The sequence below is a fragment of the Toxorhynchites rutilus genome, chromosome 2 (genome assembly GCF_029784135.1).
Source record: "Toxorhynchites rutilus septentrionalis strain SRP chromosome 2, ASM2978413v1, whole genome shotgun sequence".
Lineage (NCBI taxonomy): Eukaryota > Metazoa > Arthropoda > Insecta > Diptera > Culicidae > Toxorhynchites > Toxorhynchites rutilus.
The window spans coordinates 279,854,002-279,870,875 of NC_073745.1; the positions used below are offsets into that span (position 1 = coordinate 279,854,002).

Here is a 16,874-nt window from a genome sequence, read left to right on the forward strand (position 1 = left end):
TAAAAACACGAAGAAGGCGATGTAGAAATGCCGCTAGAGTACCCAAAGTTTGGAGGATTAGGCCCATTTTTATTTGAAAGACGAGATCAAGAAGCTTGGCTAAATCTCGTTCCAACTTTTTTTCCAACCATTTTTTTATTTTTTCAAATTAAAAGAATGGTCCTAAAATTACAGAAAAATGTATTTTTTGACATTTTCATACAAAATAGAAGTAAATTAAATCAACTTTGACGAAAAAACATGCAATTTCACAAAACAAAGAGGAACAAAAAACGATTTTTTCAAGAAAAAGTGAACAAATTTCATCTCGATTTATTTCCAACTAAAAAAAGTAAAACGAATCAAAAACATTTACAAAAGTCGCAAGCGTAATAATCAGTCTCGCAATCGGTGCAGGCGGAATGGGCCCATGGAATCATCAACACTATGTTTACATTGGGGTGCCAAATTACCCGCATACCGAATTTTCACTTTGGAATGAAATCTATGAAATTTGTGATTAAAATCTCGATACACTAACTCGAATTTGTTGAAGATCATCAATTTCTTGATCCAAATCAGCTTTAATATTTAAAATCACCACCGTGCTTTACCGTATTCGATTTTTAATGATTTTTCAAAAGACGCACATGAAAAATTTTCGAGATTTCAAAAACAACAAAACTTGATTTTTTTTAAAAACACAGATATTTTGGGTTTTTGGCATCTGACGTTCGTTACTACATTACTAGAACACTTTTTTTTATTCACCACCAGAGTGCACTCATTACCGCCGGGGAATTGGATGGGTACCAAATTACCCACGGAGTACCTTGTAATGTAGATGTTTTGAATTCAATAGAAATATGCAAAACCGAACAACATTAACAATGAGAACAAATTGTACGAGATTGGTGAAACAAATTCGTGTGATTATCAATTGACACAATTGGCAGATATTGGCACTTGTGGAGTTCCAGTCACCTAATTGCCCACATTTTAGCCCAATAGAAAAATATTGGGCAATAGTGAAGCGGAAGCTCAAGAAGACTGAGGTGACCAGATGACCACGAAAGCGCACAGTGAGGAGATTGGTTAACCTTTTTAGTATGTCATTCAATCCCCGAGATATACAGTGATCCGCAGCGAAAAGAATCCATATGAATTTATATGCTTTTTCATAGCTGAATGATTGAAAATATGTGAATGATAATTAAGGTAACCTCTCGAAACCGTTATTGAACAGCATAGAATAATTTCGATATGAAATTTTTCATGTTCTATGTAAATTTGGTAATTTTTGTAATTTTACCTATCTTGTAACAAAACATTGACGCATCCCTCGTTATTAGTGTTGTCTCATGTCAAAACTATTTGTACGCGCGATTTACGTTCAATTCAAGCTGTGCTTCGGTTGCTTATCGTTGAGAAGAGTGTTGGAACTTGAAACAATCTGGCTGGTGATAAAATACTGTAAGGATAATCTATCACAATGGAAAAATTGCTGCAACATATTCTGTCAGTCATGGTGCTGTACAGGAAATTTGGGCAAAGTACCATAAACTCGGATCTGTGGCTGCTGCCGGAACGCGTAGAGGAGGTGTGCGTAAAACAGACCGTCGCTCTGATTCTATTTACATCCGAGAAATTAAGAAAAAATCATCGGTAACTATTCGATCTATCAAAGAAAACCTTTAGCTTTCAGTTTCCGACCGTACCATTATCCACAGGATCAGGAAACATGGATAGCAGACTAATTTCGCTCCTAAACTACCATACATTAGTGAAAAATAAAAGGGCACGGCTAGAGTTCACAAAACAAATCTCAACAAGCCGATATCTTTCTGGAAACGTGTTTTGTGGACTGACGAATCGAAGTTTGAGGTCTTTAATAAAAAACGACGAGTGAGAGTTTGGAAAAAACCAGGTGAAGCGCTACAAGATTGTCATCTACAGCCTACGGTAAAACACGGTGGTGGAAACATCATGATCTGGGGCTGCATTGTCTGGGCCAGAGTTGGAAACATGGTTCAAATTAACGGCATTCGTCGTCCACAGGCTACATTGACACCATCACTGAAAATCATCGTGCATCTGATTCAAAAACCGACGTAGGCAAAGACTGCATTTTCCAACAGGACAATGATCCTAAACATACTGGCAAAAGGTTTTTTGCACGGGTAAGCGAAAGTTCTGATAATTAGGTGCAGAGCATGCCCAAACGTCTTCAAAAGACGTTTGAGCGTATTTTATTCTTGACATTTCACTAAATTTATTTTTTCGAAGAATCAACTTGAACTTGTTGAAAAAACTCAACAGTTTCATATGGTTTTTGACTTTTTAAAGCTCAGTTACGCTGCGACTCCTTGTAAGTACGTAAATTTGGAATATGAAAAAAAACAAAAAAAGGAGAATACTCACGGGGAACGGTCCGCTGGTTCCAGATGTTCCTGAGTGGGGGCGAGTTGTGATGGTAGAAGTTGGGCCTCAGGAACGTTCCCGGCGGTAAGTGGGCTTGTGCTGCTGCTTGCTGCTGGAGATGTTGTTGCGTAGCAGCCGCTGCTGCTGCTGCCGCCGAGAGAGTCACCGACGAGGGAAGAGACGAGCCGGATGTGGGTGAGGATGAGGCATTCAGTGGAGGCAGACCACCTCCTCCACCGCCGCCACCACCGCCACCACCCACACCCGTTAGTAACGAGGTGCCGTTGCCAGAAGTGGCCGTATTGCTACTACTGCTGCTGCTGCCATTGTTGTTGGCGCTGTTGCCGTTGCTGGTAGTGGTGCTGTTGAGTGGAATTCCAAGGCGAGCCTTGAGTTCATCGCTGCATGCTGGCTGACCACCGCTGCTGGAGCTGTCCACGTCGGAGACGCCGCTGTCCGCAGGACTTGGAGGTAGTGAACCTGCGCCATTGAGGTACGGTTGGCAGGAGCGAGGAAGAAGAGAAGAAAAAAACAACGAAAATTAAATTCTTTTCCAGCTTCGGATGGACAGACGGGGGAAAGAAATATTTGTACAATAGCAACAAGGATAATAAGGGTTATTTCCCGTGTGTGCTTGACGGTACCCCGTATATACTCCTAATCCGTCAATCATTGCGCACACAACAATGTGCAATACGCTGCAGGTTTCCATGCGAAATCGCACCGAAAATTGCAGCAAACTGCAACACAATCGAGGTCCCAGCATGTGATATCCCGGATTAAGCCCTTCAATCCCAACAACAACAAAAAAAAAAAAAAAGAAAAGGTTACAAAGAAACAACTTATGACAGCTTTTCGGTAGCGTTCGCTCCCCTGGTGGAGAATTTCCGTGTTATCCAGCCCAAAGCGGCAGCAATTAGAGGTTCAGAAGCGAAAACAAAAAAATAAAACATATCTTTTATCCCGAAGTTTTGCGTCCCGATCTTGACAATGAAAGCCATGGGAGAGAGAGGTTGAAATCCAACAGCCAGCGGCGGCAGAATGACCCTGCAGGGGAGGAAGAAGGAGAGCAAGCAAAAGGATTCCCGATTGTTCACAGTTTCGCTCCAGATGCGATCACCTCAGAGGGTGAGTGAGAGAGAACCGATCTCACCGACGGAACCTTAGGTTTGAAAGGGTATATATTATACAGGTGGTATCAGATTTATATCAAAGATTGCATTTTTGTCGCTTTTTATTCCCGGGTTTCTTCGCGAAGGTAGAGTGAAAAATAACAATTGCAATCGAAAGGCAAAAAAGGATCGGAATCAGAGCAGCTCTCACAAGGATCAGAGGCCGGATGGGATTGGAATTAGTTTCTTTTTCTCGACCTGAATTTTTTGATATACAAAAGGGCTGGGTACTACTTGATTTGATTCAACAATTTCTGGCAGATCTTTTTTTGGTCTGAATCGATTTTGGTTTCTTTTTTTTTGGTTTCGAAATATATGAGGGTGATGAACGATTCAATTCAGTAGCGAAATCTGCAATAATATTTATTTTGACCTCGGTTTAGGGATCGTGGATGGCAGAGATGGGAGACCCGCACATATTATTATTATTAGTGGGTCTGCAAAATTAGTCCAAAGAGACGGTGTTTGTGCCTGGTAATGCCACGGGAGAACAAACCAATAGTTTTGGGAAAAAAGGACTGTTTTTCGTGACGTGACTTGACATTTTCGAAAATTGAATGGAGGAGGTCTGCCTTTCTTTGTGAGAATGTTCCCACGCGAGAAACCTCTTTTGCCGGTCGATTTTCGGAAAACTGCGTACGTGAAATCGCCAAAAAAAATTTAACATATATCATTAATTTTGTGGTTTTGTTGATAGCGAGGAGTAACCGGATGAAGGAAAGAGTAAGGCAGGACAGAACTGAAGAGTTAAGGTGAGTGTTTGATGCGTGTGCATGTGTATGTTCCGGTTATAGAGTACGTACTTGTAAGTTTGAGAAAGCGGCGTGAGTTTTTGAACTTCTCCATCGACTGCAGATGGAAAATGTTCTCCAGGAAACCGTCGTCATCCACGTCGGCACCACCGCCGGAGGCGTACGGGAACGTGGTGGAAAAAACTGTTAATGTTTTGGCAATTTGTGGTTGCATTTGGCATGGTCGAAATTTTTTATGGTTTTTTTTTTTGTTCGGAAGGGGGAAGAGAGAGATAAACATATGCACGAATTAATCCATTTGGTGGGGCGTTATATTACAAACTAAGTGTCATCTTTTCTGCGATGATTGCAAATAAAGAAGTGCGCTCTAACGATGTTTTTAGGCGTGCATAGTCCAATGATGAAACATTTGTATGGTTAAGTTCGATGAAAACAGAACAAAAATAGCGACAAGAATGACTTTTTTTGCATCGGTTATGAGGTTATGAGTCATGTCGGTGGGGCGTAATTGGATGGGCATAAAGAAAAACAAATGGAACGATTCACATTTCCAAACAAAAATACTCTACCCTTTTTATTCCGGTATCGTGAACAAGCCATGAAGTAAACTACATTGCGCAACACAGAGCGAATACTGACACGGTAAACCCAAGACTCACCTCGTCGCAAAACTCATTTTTTTGTCGAAATAGAGAAAACATTATTAATGTTAAACAGTTATTTCAAACCAACAGTAGAATAACCGATGAAATTCACTTAAAAATACGAATTGTGTCTGCTAAGAATCTAGTCCTGGTCAGAGATGAAGAATTTATTCCAATGAAAAAAGGAATGTCTTTCAAGTCATGTTATAGATAAATTAACTAGTTGGTGATTCTGAAAACTTACCCCATCCTCAAAATATATAATGTTTTGAGATTAGGAATTATGACAGTTACAATAATCATGTGTTAAAAATCCTATGTTATCTAACATAGTACATATTAGTTTTGAAAAAAGATTCCCAAGAAGCGGGATCTTAAATCAGATCCAATTATCCAATGAATCATCCTTATTTTGGGTTCTGATAGAACGGAATGCAATTTTTGCATTCTGCGATCCGATCAACTCGATTTGAATAAGATTCGACCGAAAATCAAATTGATGCAATCCGTTCGACTTCGAATTAGTTTGACATTTGTGTAGCATCAAGGCAAGGATGCCATATGTGAGGACATATTTGCATCTTTGCACATAATCTGTTATTGTCGCACACTTGTTTTTAAGACAGGCAGACAAACAGACAGCTTCAGACTTTCTCTAAATTACGACAGAACACCAGTCAAGTATCATTTGGTTGGAATGAAAACGTGGTTGGAAACAAGCCTAGAAACTAGATACGGATTTTCTTTTCTTTAGAACTTGGTTCACACACAAACGGGACATTAAACGAGGATTGTCGTTAAGGAAATAGGCAAAGATCCTCAAGCATGGTGAGAAGTACTTTTTTCAGGATTTATCGAACGCGGTCCAGTATGACCGGAAATTGAAGGGAAGATCAAGGAAATGCTCAGTCGCGCAAATGTTCAGCGTCAATATGTGATGTGTGATACCCCACATAGTTATAAAGCATTTATATTTACAACATGTTCTTCAGAAACGACGAAAAGTTGCTGATCGAAAAAATTGGAGTGGTTCAATACAAAAAAAACTAAATAAAAATATTCTAAGAATAGTACGATCCACTATATTCATAATGGACTTTCATTTGTTTCCTCCCTTCTTGGAATATTATTCACCACCGTTGTGATGATGTTAATCACAGAGATTTACTTTAGGATCAGGGATTGAATATTTGAATATTCCACAGCTTTGCTGTTCTATGAAACTCGACTATCAAATCAGACAACAGTTTTATCTGCTTAGGACGAATAACTAGATTATATTAGATTAGGGTAAAAATTAAGATTTTGAGTAAATTTCACAACGACTCTCTGACATCGATAATAACTTCATGAGAAATATCGGTTTTTGATTTAAGGCATATTATCAATTGTTTGAATATTTGGAGCGAAAGAACAGCTCATGTTAAAAGTAGAGAAAATTGTCGATAAAATATCCAAATATTCAAACCTATTCTAGATTTCGATTGAGTCAGAACTGTCCAAAAGAAATGTAATTTTGCGCTCCACAATTCGCTCGACTCGGTTTGAACAAGTTTCGGTCGGAAATTATTCCGAAACATATTCCGCAATTCGTTTTCTTGTGGAATAAATACACAAGAAAAAAAATATTAAAGAAAATGTACTTTTCCGCATCGAATTACTATCCTGTGTAACAGAGTAACAAATTTACTGCAAGAGGTGAAAAAATAAAGAACGGAAATTGTGTTTGATTATGATTTTATATTATAATGATAAAGTTTCAGTGAAAATACTAGGAAATTCATAGAAGAATAGTTCAAATATAGTTAGGACTGCGTATTCCAAATATTGAAATAACATTGAGCAATTTAATTCAAATTGAAATTCAAACTCAACGCTTTGAAACTGCCTTCGGACCTATTAATCTGATAGAGAGGAAACTGCTTCACAAAAACAGATTTGAATTCACAAAATTAGATGAATTGATATTTGCTTTGCGTCAAGGCAAGGTTGCCACATTTGCTCGATTGGATTGCAGTATGCAAAAATCGATTTCGATCGAATCGCGAAATCCAAACGAATTTTGATCTGATTCCGGAATATGGGTGTGCAAATTTCTAGTCAAAAGTGTAGCCTCAAAAATGATAGAATGCGAGGTTAGGCACTTGCAAGCAATTCATCATCATCACGATTGAGAGCTTCGATCGGTGTCTGCTGTATTTTGTGCGAGAAAAAGAGGAAACATTTGAGACCACAAAGCGCAATTTGAGGAAAGTTCTGCTTTTCATGTTCAGTTCGAAGAAATCTGCGCTTGAAGCTTACCGGATGATTGTTGATACCTGTAGTGAGATCGTCATAGGTGAAAGAACTTGTCGCGAAAGAGGTCAACACTCAGGAAGTGATGGTTTTAGTATCTAAATTAAGGAGTATGCCGGTAAGGTCAAAACTTTCGAAGATGAAATCTGGAGGCACTTCTTCATGAGAATTTTATTAAAACCCAACAGAAACTAGCAAAAATCATTAGGCGTAACTCGACAAGTCTTTTTCAAATAGTTAGGAACTATCCAAAAGCGCCGCAACTGTGTTTCAGAGTCCGAGGGATACTTTCCCAACGTCGGAAACTGAAGGCATCGGATTGCTAGAACTGGGGTTGAGAAGCGGATCCATTACGACAATCCTAAGCAAAAAAAAAAGTGCGAGATCATCGCGATCATCAACCAATATCGACCAAGGCCAAGGCACGAATCCATGGTTCGACGCTTATGTTGTGTGTTTGAGTGGCGTTTCCAACTGCTAAAACCAGGAGAAACCTTCACAGAAGCTCACTACTGTACACAGCTTATGCGTTTGGGTCGAGTATTGAAGAATAAATAGCCGCTCCTTGTGCAAGAACACGACGAGGTGATTTTGCTGCGCGACAATCGTGGCAACTTCGTGGATTGCTTAGGAAGGCCAACATTTCTTCAGGAATCCGAATGTTAACAGAAGAATGGAAACAGGTAGTAGCTAGCGTGAATTCTGTGACTTTTTTCTGGGATGATCACTGAAGAATAATTCGGTGTTTGTTACATTCGAGTGAGTGTTTTTCGCTTGAACTATATTTAGGCAAATATTATAAAGTGTTTCTCACAAGTCATCCATGATAGCTATGAAACATGGTTCAAATGATCATTGGAATGGTTTTTTTTTCTCCAATTTTCGGCGACTTCATCATCCCCGCTGACTCTCATGTTGACCTCAACCTAATCAAGAGTTACTGGATCTGTGGCAGAAAACCATAAACTTAGACATATTCTCAACTAAAATAATTCAATGGTCTCAAGTCTTACGATCTCTGTGCTCAGTTCAAACGGCTATTTTAACATATGAGGGGCTCAGAATGCAAGGGGTGTAAGTGACTTGATCGATTTCTCTTCGTCAACTTTTTCTTTGATTAATAACTCAACTGCAAAAACGTTCCAATTTGAGTTTGCTATAGAATCTGATCTACCTTCCACATTGTCAAATACAGCTGGGAATGAGTTTGCAGCTAAGTTATGACCAAAAGAGAGAGTCGATGTAGAGAAATCGATCAAATCGCTTACACCCCTTTCATTCGAAGCCCCTCATTTGTTAAAATAGCCGTTTGGTCGGAAATGCCCTCCATCCGAAAACATGATTTTTCGACAAAAATACGCTACTGTGGTAATGATTTATGATTAGATTTCTCGGCTGTAGGTTGAACAGATCGGAGTTTCATTATTTTGTACAGCATCTCAGCCTCTGAGTTACTCGTCACCCGAATGATACACTACTCGTTCGAATTCCTGTCAAAATCGAACCGTGGCAACATCGTCATACACGTTTATCTCCAGGAGGGGCATGGTCCTCCTGGAGGAAAAATATTGAAATTTTTTTCAATGCTTGCATATAAGATTTGTCATTGCTGAAGCATTGAAGGAAATTAACCGTAATGCAGGCGTTATAGGCGCATTTAGGGTTACCATAGAATACATACAAGCGGGAATTCGGTGATTGGAATGCTATAATTTCCAGGCCAATTATCTGTACCAAGAGCAGCAACGACACGAGAAACACGGATGTTGTAACTTTTTCATATAACTGTTACCTTTCATTTCGAACAATGTTCCGCAAATTCAGATAATAAACAAACCTATTAAACCCATACTATCCACAATGGGGGTGGCCAAAAATCTGTCATGTCAGTTATGAACTGTATGTGAAGATATATATATATATATATATATATATATATATATATATATATATATATATATATATATATATATATATATATATATATATATATATGTGCTCCCGTGGCCGAGTGGTTAGCGTCATAACTAACATGCCGGGTGTTCGGGTTCGATTCCCGTTCTGGTCGGGGGAATTTTTCGTCAAAGAAATTTCCTCCGACTTGCACTGTGATCACGCGTATTCTAGAGCTTGCCACTCAGAATGCATTCAAGGCGTGTTATTTGGCATAGAAATCTTAACTAAGTACTAATAAAAATGACGCAAGTAATACTACGTTGAGACGGCGAAGTTCCTCTAGGAACGTTAGTGCCATTGAAGAAGAAGAATATATATATATATATATATATATATATATATATATATATATATATATATATATATATCTTTTTCTGTCAAAAAAATGAGCAAAAATGAGTTTCTGTATGCATATATAGTGTTGATTCCTCGTTATTTCTCAGTGTTTTCAGATTACTTGGATCCCATGGTTCCCTGAGTTCATATTTGGGTGAAAACTTTGAATATACGAATTGCATGGTTTGATTTTTGCTCTTTATCAATAATTATTGTTACCAATTGTCAAGAATTGTGTTAAAAATGAAAGGGTATGTGGAGAACATTGTTACAAATATGATTTCAAGTACTCTAATATTGGCCCAGATGAGAAGATGCGGTTATGTCATGAAAAATTCTAATATATTCTAACTTTAAGCTGGTCTCTATTATATTCATTGCTACATTGAAATCATTTTTAGGCGAAAATAACATGCAACTAAAACCACATAAATATTGAGAAAACTTTGAAGAATTAAGATTTGTGCAACAAATTGCATTCTGCGATAATAACTGCGCTTTTTTTCGAACGAGTTGTGAAGAAAGATAAAAGATTTTTTAGCATCGAAAAGGTGGCGCAGGTTTACTAAAATTCTAAAATGTCGAGTTAAGGTAGCAAAAAGCTCTCATTTTAAGGATCTCTGATATCTGCCGTGACAATTTTTTCAAAGATTTATTACAAAATGCCCGGAAATTCGGATTACTGTGATTGGCGATCGTATCAAATGGAACCTAATCGGTATCATTAGGTCGTATGAATAAAACAAAGTATTTAGTATTTACTCGAATCCGTATGAATAAAAGTTTACTAATTTGATTTTCGGATTCGAACATAGTTTTTACTTTGTCAAACATCTATCATCTGATTGTTTAGGTTTCGTTTCAAAACGGTTTTTTTTTTTGACAAAGCGTGAATTTGCGATGAAAAAGGAATAGTATCGACGTCTGGTGGCGACTTTCAATTAGGGACTATAGTTTGGGTCTTTATCTCGTTAGTGTAATACCTATCATATTAGAAGACACGAAGCCAGTTTTCAAATGTTAAAATTTGAATGAAAATGTTCACATCATGTTATTTAATCACTTAAAACACTTTTTTCCGACTTTTATTTAACCCTTTGTCTATACATTTCCACATCATTACTGAAATTTTTCATTATAATATAAAGTTGTCTTCAAAAACAATATCGTACAAAATTGTTTCCCCACCTGCAAACGAAAGTGTTTTTCATTTGAACAGAATGCCAAATTGGTACGGAAAGGTTATTTTTCATTCATAATTTAAATTTTAAAAACGTGTTCATTCCGCCTGAAAATCAATCAATTTTTTTATGTCCCCTGAACTAGTAAACGAAGCTCAATGCCATCAATGCGGATCGTTAACTTGTTTAACTTCAAGCGCAAGATATCAGCATTAAACATAAATCGGATATGACATCAAAACGAATGATAGTGTTTTCAGATCCAAAGTATGCTCATGAGCATACTTGATAATAACGAAGTAAATACTTGATGAATGCTGTTTCATTCATACGAAATCAGCTAAACATCCATTTTCGAAAAGTAAATACTTTGTTGTTCCTTTTATTCATACCAAACGTAGTAAAAACTTAATCTCACTGCTCGACTGCTCGAATGAAGTAAAGTAAAGGTGAATTTTGTTTTTATTCATACGGCCTATTATTGTTCACAGCGGGACATAACAAATTAACTTGTCGATACTACTTGAAATAAACCACATCAGGCCTGATCAGGGTTGCCAACTATAATTTTCAAAAATCAGGAAGAATGAAAATAAAAATCAGGAAAAAATCAGGATAGCTCCTATTGGGTTGTCCGGAAAGTTCGTGAAAGTTGAATCGTACGAGCTAATGGTATATAAAATCTTATTGTAGTCAATTCTCCTTAACTCGATGTTCTGTATCTCGATATTTTCCCTAACTAGATGGATTTCATGGCACATTCGATTCATCTTGCAAGCATTTTTCTCTCCATAACTCGATACCTCCCAAACTCGATGGTCCCCTGGATATCGAGATATGGAGAGTTGACTGAATATTGACTATGAATACAAAAGGGTTTTACTGAATAATATTATACTCTGGGACGTATTCACTAACTTTGCAGCTACTCGTACATATATTTTATACAAGTTAGTGTTGCTCCTCAAACTTAATCTCGTTATTATTTCTTTAATACGTAAAATATTCTGGTTTCATTAAATTATCTAGCACTGTTTAGAAAGTGTAGTGAAAATTATTCGGGTTTCGCTTTAGTTTTCTACCAGGAAAACTTCGACAGGAATCCCAGTATATTTTTTCTAGTAATTTTCATTCTGATAAAGTAAAAAGTACAAAAATCAGGATTATTTCTGAAAAATCAGGCAAAGAATCTGGAGAATACGGCACCAATTTGTCGCTCAATTCTCTCGGTTCTTCCATCCAACCGCGAGATTCGTATTTTTCCATTATTTGAAATGTGAAACTTATTTGGCACAATCTTGTATTATTCGAATATCAACAAATGTAATAATGTCAGCGTACGAGATGATGTATCGTTGCATGTATCCAAGAACAAAGAGCAATTTTTGAGCTTTAAAACATTACGAACATCGCTTATAAAACAAGCTAGGCCAGTCTTGAGAATAGTAAAAGGCGTTTAAAGAGATATCTGCTTACTTCTCCAAAGACACCTCAAATGGTTCTTTTATTGTTTATTATATTTGTGATATTTTTGATCCTGTTTCCGGAGAATTTGATTGAACGATGACGACGAAACCTCATCCGATCTTGGATGTTTCTCTTGGATGCGTTTGTGAAGCAATTGATGCGTTTAGCATTGTAACTGTCATGAACATTTCCACTCTTAAAAGTTCCTTAAAACAATACAAGTTTTTCAGTGATGTTTTAGTGATTGAGCTTACAAATTTATCACAGTCAGGCCGTTCCCAAATTTAAGGTTCCTCGATTCACAAATTAAGTACTGTTTTTTGCTCCACTCCACCGATTCGCGAATGTTTTGGATTGCAGAAAGCTAAAATTCTTGGAAAACTTTTCCCCTCGAATCCGCGGTACACGATTTGGCGAAGGCGAAGGTCAAACACAATGGGAGGCCTGGTCACACACATACAGAGCAGCTGGGAAATGAAATTGTTGATCTTGTGCTTTCTTGCTGCTTATCTTCGGGCACTTTTGACGGACAAGGATGCGGAGATTCGACTTCCGTTTCGATTTTCCGGCATGGAGCTAAATATTGATATTCTATCTCAACCTTTTTTCCGCTCGTTCCGCTCTCGGGGCCCAAAACGGGAAGGGATATGTGCTGCGCTCTTGTTTGGCCGAAGGCCTCTCCATGAATAAATGATTTCCTCATTTCCTTCGGGCTCAAGAGGCGAAAAACGTACAACGATGTCTAGGGAGCGAGAGGGTAGCCACGGGACGGGACGGGGCGGTAAAAGCAGGAAGGAAGATGTAACTTTTTGTACGTAGGTCATCCGATGAAAACTCTCAACCGGATGCTGACAGTGAAATGGAAAATTTAATGAAGTTCCCCCATATCAGTGTACATCCCGGAAGGAGCCCCCTTCCGGGACATTCATAGATAGCCCACCGCCGTATGTATAGTGTTTGCTCGTGTGCGGAGATTCGCAGGCACAGCGCCTAGCCCCGCAGGAAAGAACGAAAAAACTTGTTTAATTATGTGTTTATGTAAATTGCTTATACGCCACTGGAGAGGTGTCCTTTCGCTCAGCGCTCCTTTTTCGATTTTCCGGTTTTCTATTGCCACCACAGACGCGCATCACAGTCTATCTCCGACGGATAGCACAGCACATGTGTGGTAGGCTCTTCAAATATTTACATTAACAGCTAAGCAAAAATCCTTTCACAAACCGCCGGTGATGTGAGCTTGCATCAATATTGGTCCGAGTGAAGGGATTTTCTCCGGTTTCACAGGTAAGGATAAGCACATGTCGGCTTCGTGAATGGGTTTGCACGCTTCCAAAGGTTGGGTTGAGTTACTCTTCTGAGGGTGCAAAAATGCAATCATAATTCCGCACATTCACAAACGGATGGGTTGGCGGCTGTGGCATCTGCTCGGCGCAATCTCGTGCTGCCACCTTGCGTTTGAGCCGTGCCGTACCGACTGAAAGGATGCGGCAAAAACCCTCAACAATGTTATTCAATAATTAACCCTTATATTGTGGAAGACTCTTTATTCTCCTTCACTCTCTCCTCTATTGATCCATCATCGAAAGTGCGCCGTTCGTCAATGATCCTTGTCATTCATGGGTTCTTTCTGTCGACACAGATAACAAGCGTTTCACACACAACAATGGGGAAGGATTAAAGCTAAGCTTGTACTGTTCTTCTCCATTGACACAACGCAGTCCTCGACTCTCGCCGCACCGCAGGAGGGGTGAAAGGAAGCCACGTAAGAGACAGCGAGAGAAAGAGAACGGATCAATGCACTAATCAGACACGTGTTATTGAGTCATCATCGGGTTCGGTTCGGGGTCAGAGGATCAACAATTGGACTGTTTATCCTTTCTCCGGTTACATTTTCTTTTTGGGATTTGGTGTTACCGAAAATAAAGGGGTCCTTGATGCAACAGAGTTCTGCAACTGTTTGGCAAGCTTTTGGCCATCTGCTGGCGATTGACTGACGATGAATGGGCAGATTTTTTTTCCATTCGATCCGACATGTGCGGGGGTGATCGGATTTGAACGCACCAAGGACATATTTGAATAATATTGAATGGCACGTTGCATTACACAAACGAACCGATGACGCAGCTGCTGCCCAGAAAGGGTTCTTTAATTTGCGTACCGCAGATGAGGGTTTGGATTGCGTTTTAATTTTTATCATCTGCTTCTGGCGTTGAATAAACACATTCCATCTCTGGTTGACACAGCAAATCGAATCGTCGCTTTCATTGTTGCGCCGTGCCAACGGAAATGGACATCCTCCTTTTCACGCTTGTCTTAATCACAATCCAAGTCAGGATCATCAAAACGCGGCGTCTCAACTGGTTTTCATCGGCGCAATGACAGACGAATCAATTATGGCTGTCCCTTCTGCTTTTTCTTCTTCTCGCTCGTCCGAAATTCCTCTTTTCGCTGCGCATTTTTCTTCCAAATCATCATTAAAACTGACCATCAACTGCCAACGATCCTGTGCTGTTTGGTGTCAGAGGCGCAGGAATCTCCGCGCTCCTTCTGGCAGCCGCCGATGCAAATCAAGCGAAAAGCAATAAATTACAGTGACATCTCTTCCTGTTTGGCCGGAGGGAAATCGGAGATAATACCCGCGCCGATCTATCCCTGAGGTTTCCTCTTTCTAATACTTTTCTTGTTTCCGTGCTCCCGAAAGCCGCTCGTTGAACGACAACAAGAAACCCTTGCGGAGCGGAGGGATTCGCTGCTAAATAAATAAATCACAGCGCCGCGCCGCGTACCAGCGAGAAGCAGTGGTCATCTCGTTTGGAGATTTTCGTGGGAAATGAAAATAGATAAATTTATTGACCCTTTTGGGATGTGCGGATGCGGATGCGAATGCGCGCGCTCGTTTTCTTGGCTAGACCGACCGTTACGGAACGAGCGCGCCGCGGCACTCGACATTCGCTGCTGTTTTTGTTGGGCTGCTCAACCGAAACTCTTATTGTTCAGCTAGGATTTTAGCTTACTTTTTTCGTTGTTGAAGATCAGTGGATTGCAAACTAGCGTGTGTGTGTCACCGATGAAAAAAGGATTCCGGAAGGGATGGGATTTTGGGGTTTTTGTTCGGTGTCGTACCGAATGATGCTGGCAAGAAACCAGTCCATCAAATCGGAGCGATTAGATACGCTCTTCAAATCGTTTTTCTGGTGGCATCTTGTGACCCCGGTCAGGGCTGCGATGATGCGTTGTCAATGCCGACAGGGAGAGCAGCAAATGAAGGTTCATTATTTTTATTCTCTGTTTATTCGATGGTTTCTTCTGCAGATCACCAAGATCTGTGATGTCAAAGCGTCTTAGGGTATCATGGAAATTAGACTTGCATGATCTGAACGTAGAAGAATGGTATAGAGTTCGGGAGAAGAGTTTAGAAACTGTCAGACTGATGTTTTTTTTAAGATTATTTCATGGATTTAAATTTATTTGAAGTAACAAAAAAACGTCGGAAATCGGTTTCTTGGTTCTTCTTGATTGAAAATAAAAAAAATGGTTTAGGAGATTAGGCCAATATTATTTGACAGAAGTGACAAAAATCCCGTCACTGCGGAACCAAAAATTTGAGAACTTCAAGAACAATAAGACGAGCGAATCCTACCAGTCGTTGTTAGCGGCTCCGCAAAGCTTATGCGATTAAGCCTTACAAATAAATGAATTGGAAAAAAACAGTCGTTGTCTTGGATAATGTCCACATTTTAATTTAATTAATCTTGAAGGGTTTTAAAAAATCTCGACGAATTTGAGGAACAAACTGGACGAAGTAAGATAGATGTTATCTGAGTAAAATTTGGTGAATTCTCAAAAACACCAGGAAATCCCAAAACATTTCCAATCTTCAAGCAAGTTAATTCACGTTCAAGAATCTGTAAGATTATTGGATTCAGTATTGACAACATCCATTATTTTTAAGAGTGAGATAAAAAATTGATTATTGTTGAGCAGAATACAGAATGTTTTGAAACTTCGGATATTATTCAAAGGATTCTAGAAATTGATTCATATTGCAAATCTTAAAATGTTAACGAATTTTGCACACTTTTTCAAAGTCCTCGATCATTAAATGAGATATAATGAAATCATAAAAAAACCCCAACCGCAATATACATCTAATTTGAAAAAAAAAAAACATTAAAGGTCTTTAAATGATTTCAATCAATGCTCCAGTGCACATTTTGCCATAAAAACATTGTTGATTTAATTTTCAAATTAAAAGTAATAAGTTTTGTCGTTAAATCATCGTTTACGTGGGATGACATTAAAAAATTCACTGCCATAAGAATATTTTATCGTGTATTAATCATTGATGCACCCCCCGATTTTGGTACTTTATTCTTCTGAAGCCAACTTCTTGTGGTCAAGTTAATTGCTTCTGAAGCTGTAGAAAAATTGGCGGACAAAACATTTTAATGCTGTTCTGAAATCTTATTGTGGAGGATATCAAACGTAACGAGTCTCAACGGAAGACAGCTGAGATGTATGAAGTAAACTGTGGAGCAGTTCAGCATGATATTCTGTGGCAGCAACTGTTTGGGAGTATTGCTGATCGACCGGGAAGGGGATCAGTACGCAAAAGTGAAACAATGTCAACAAGAAAAAAAGACTTCTCTTCACAAGAAATCATATCAACAA

General features: G+C 38.9%; 1 protein-coding gene across 1 annotated transcript in view; it reads right to left on the reverse strand.

The window, feature by feature from the left end:
- LOC129771852 (ecdysone-induced protein 74EF-like) overlaps nt 1-16,874 on the reverse strand; it is a 110,939-nt gene that overhangs the window by 40,199 nt on the left and 53,866 nt on the right. The window contains 1 exon segment of the mRNA XM_055775945.1: nt 2,401-2,880. Coding sequence (XP_055631920.1) covers nt 2,401-2,880 — 480 coding nt within the window.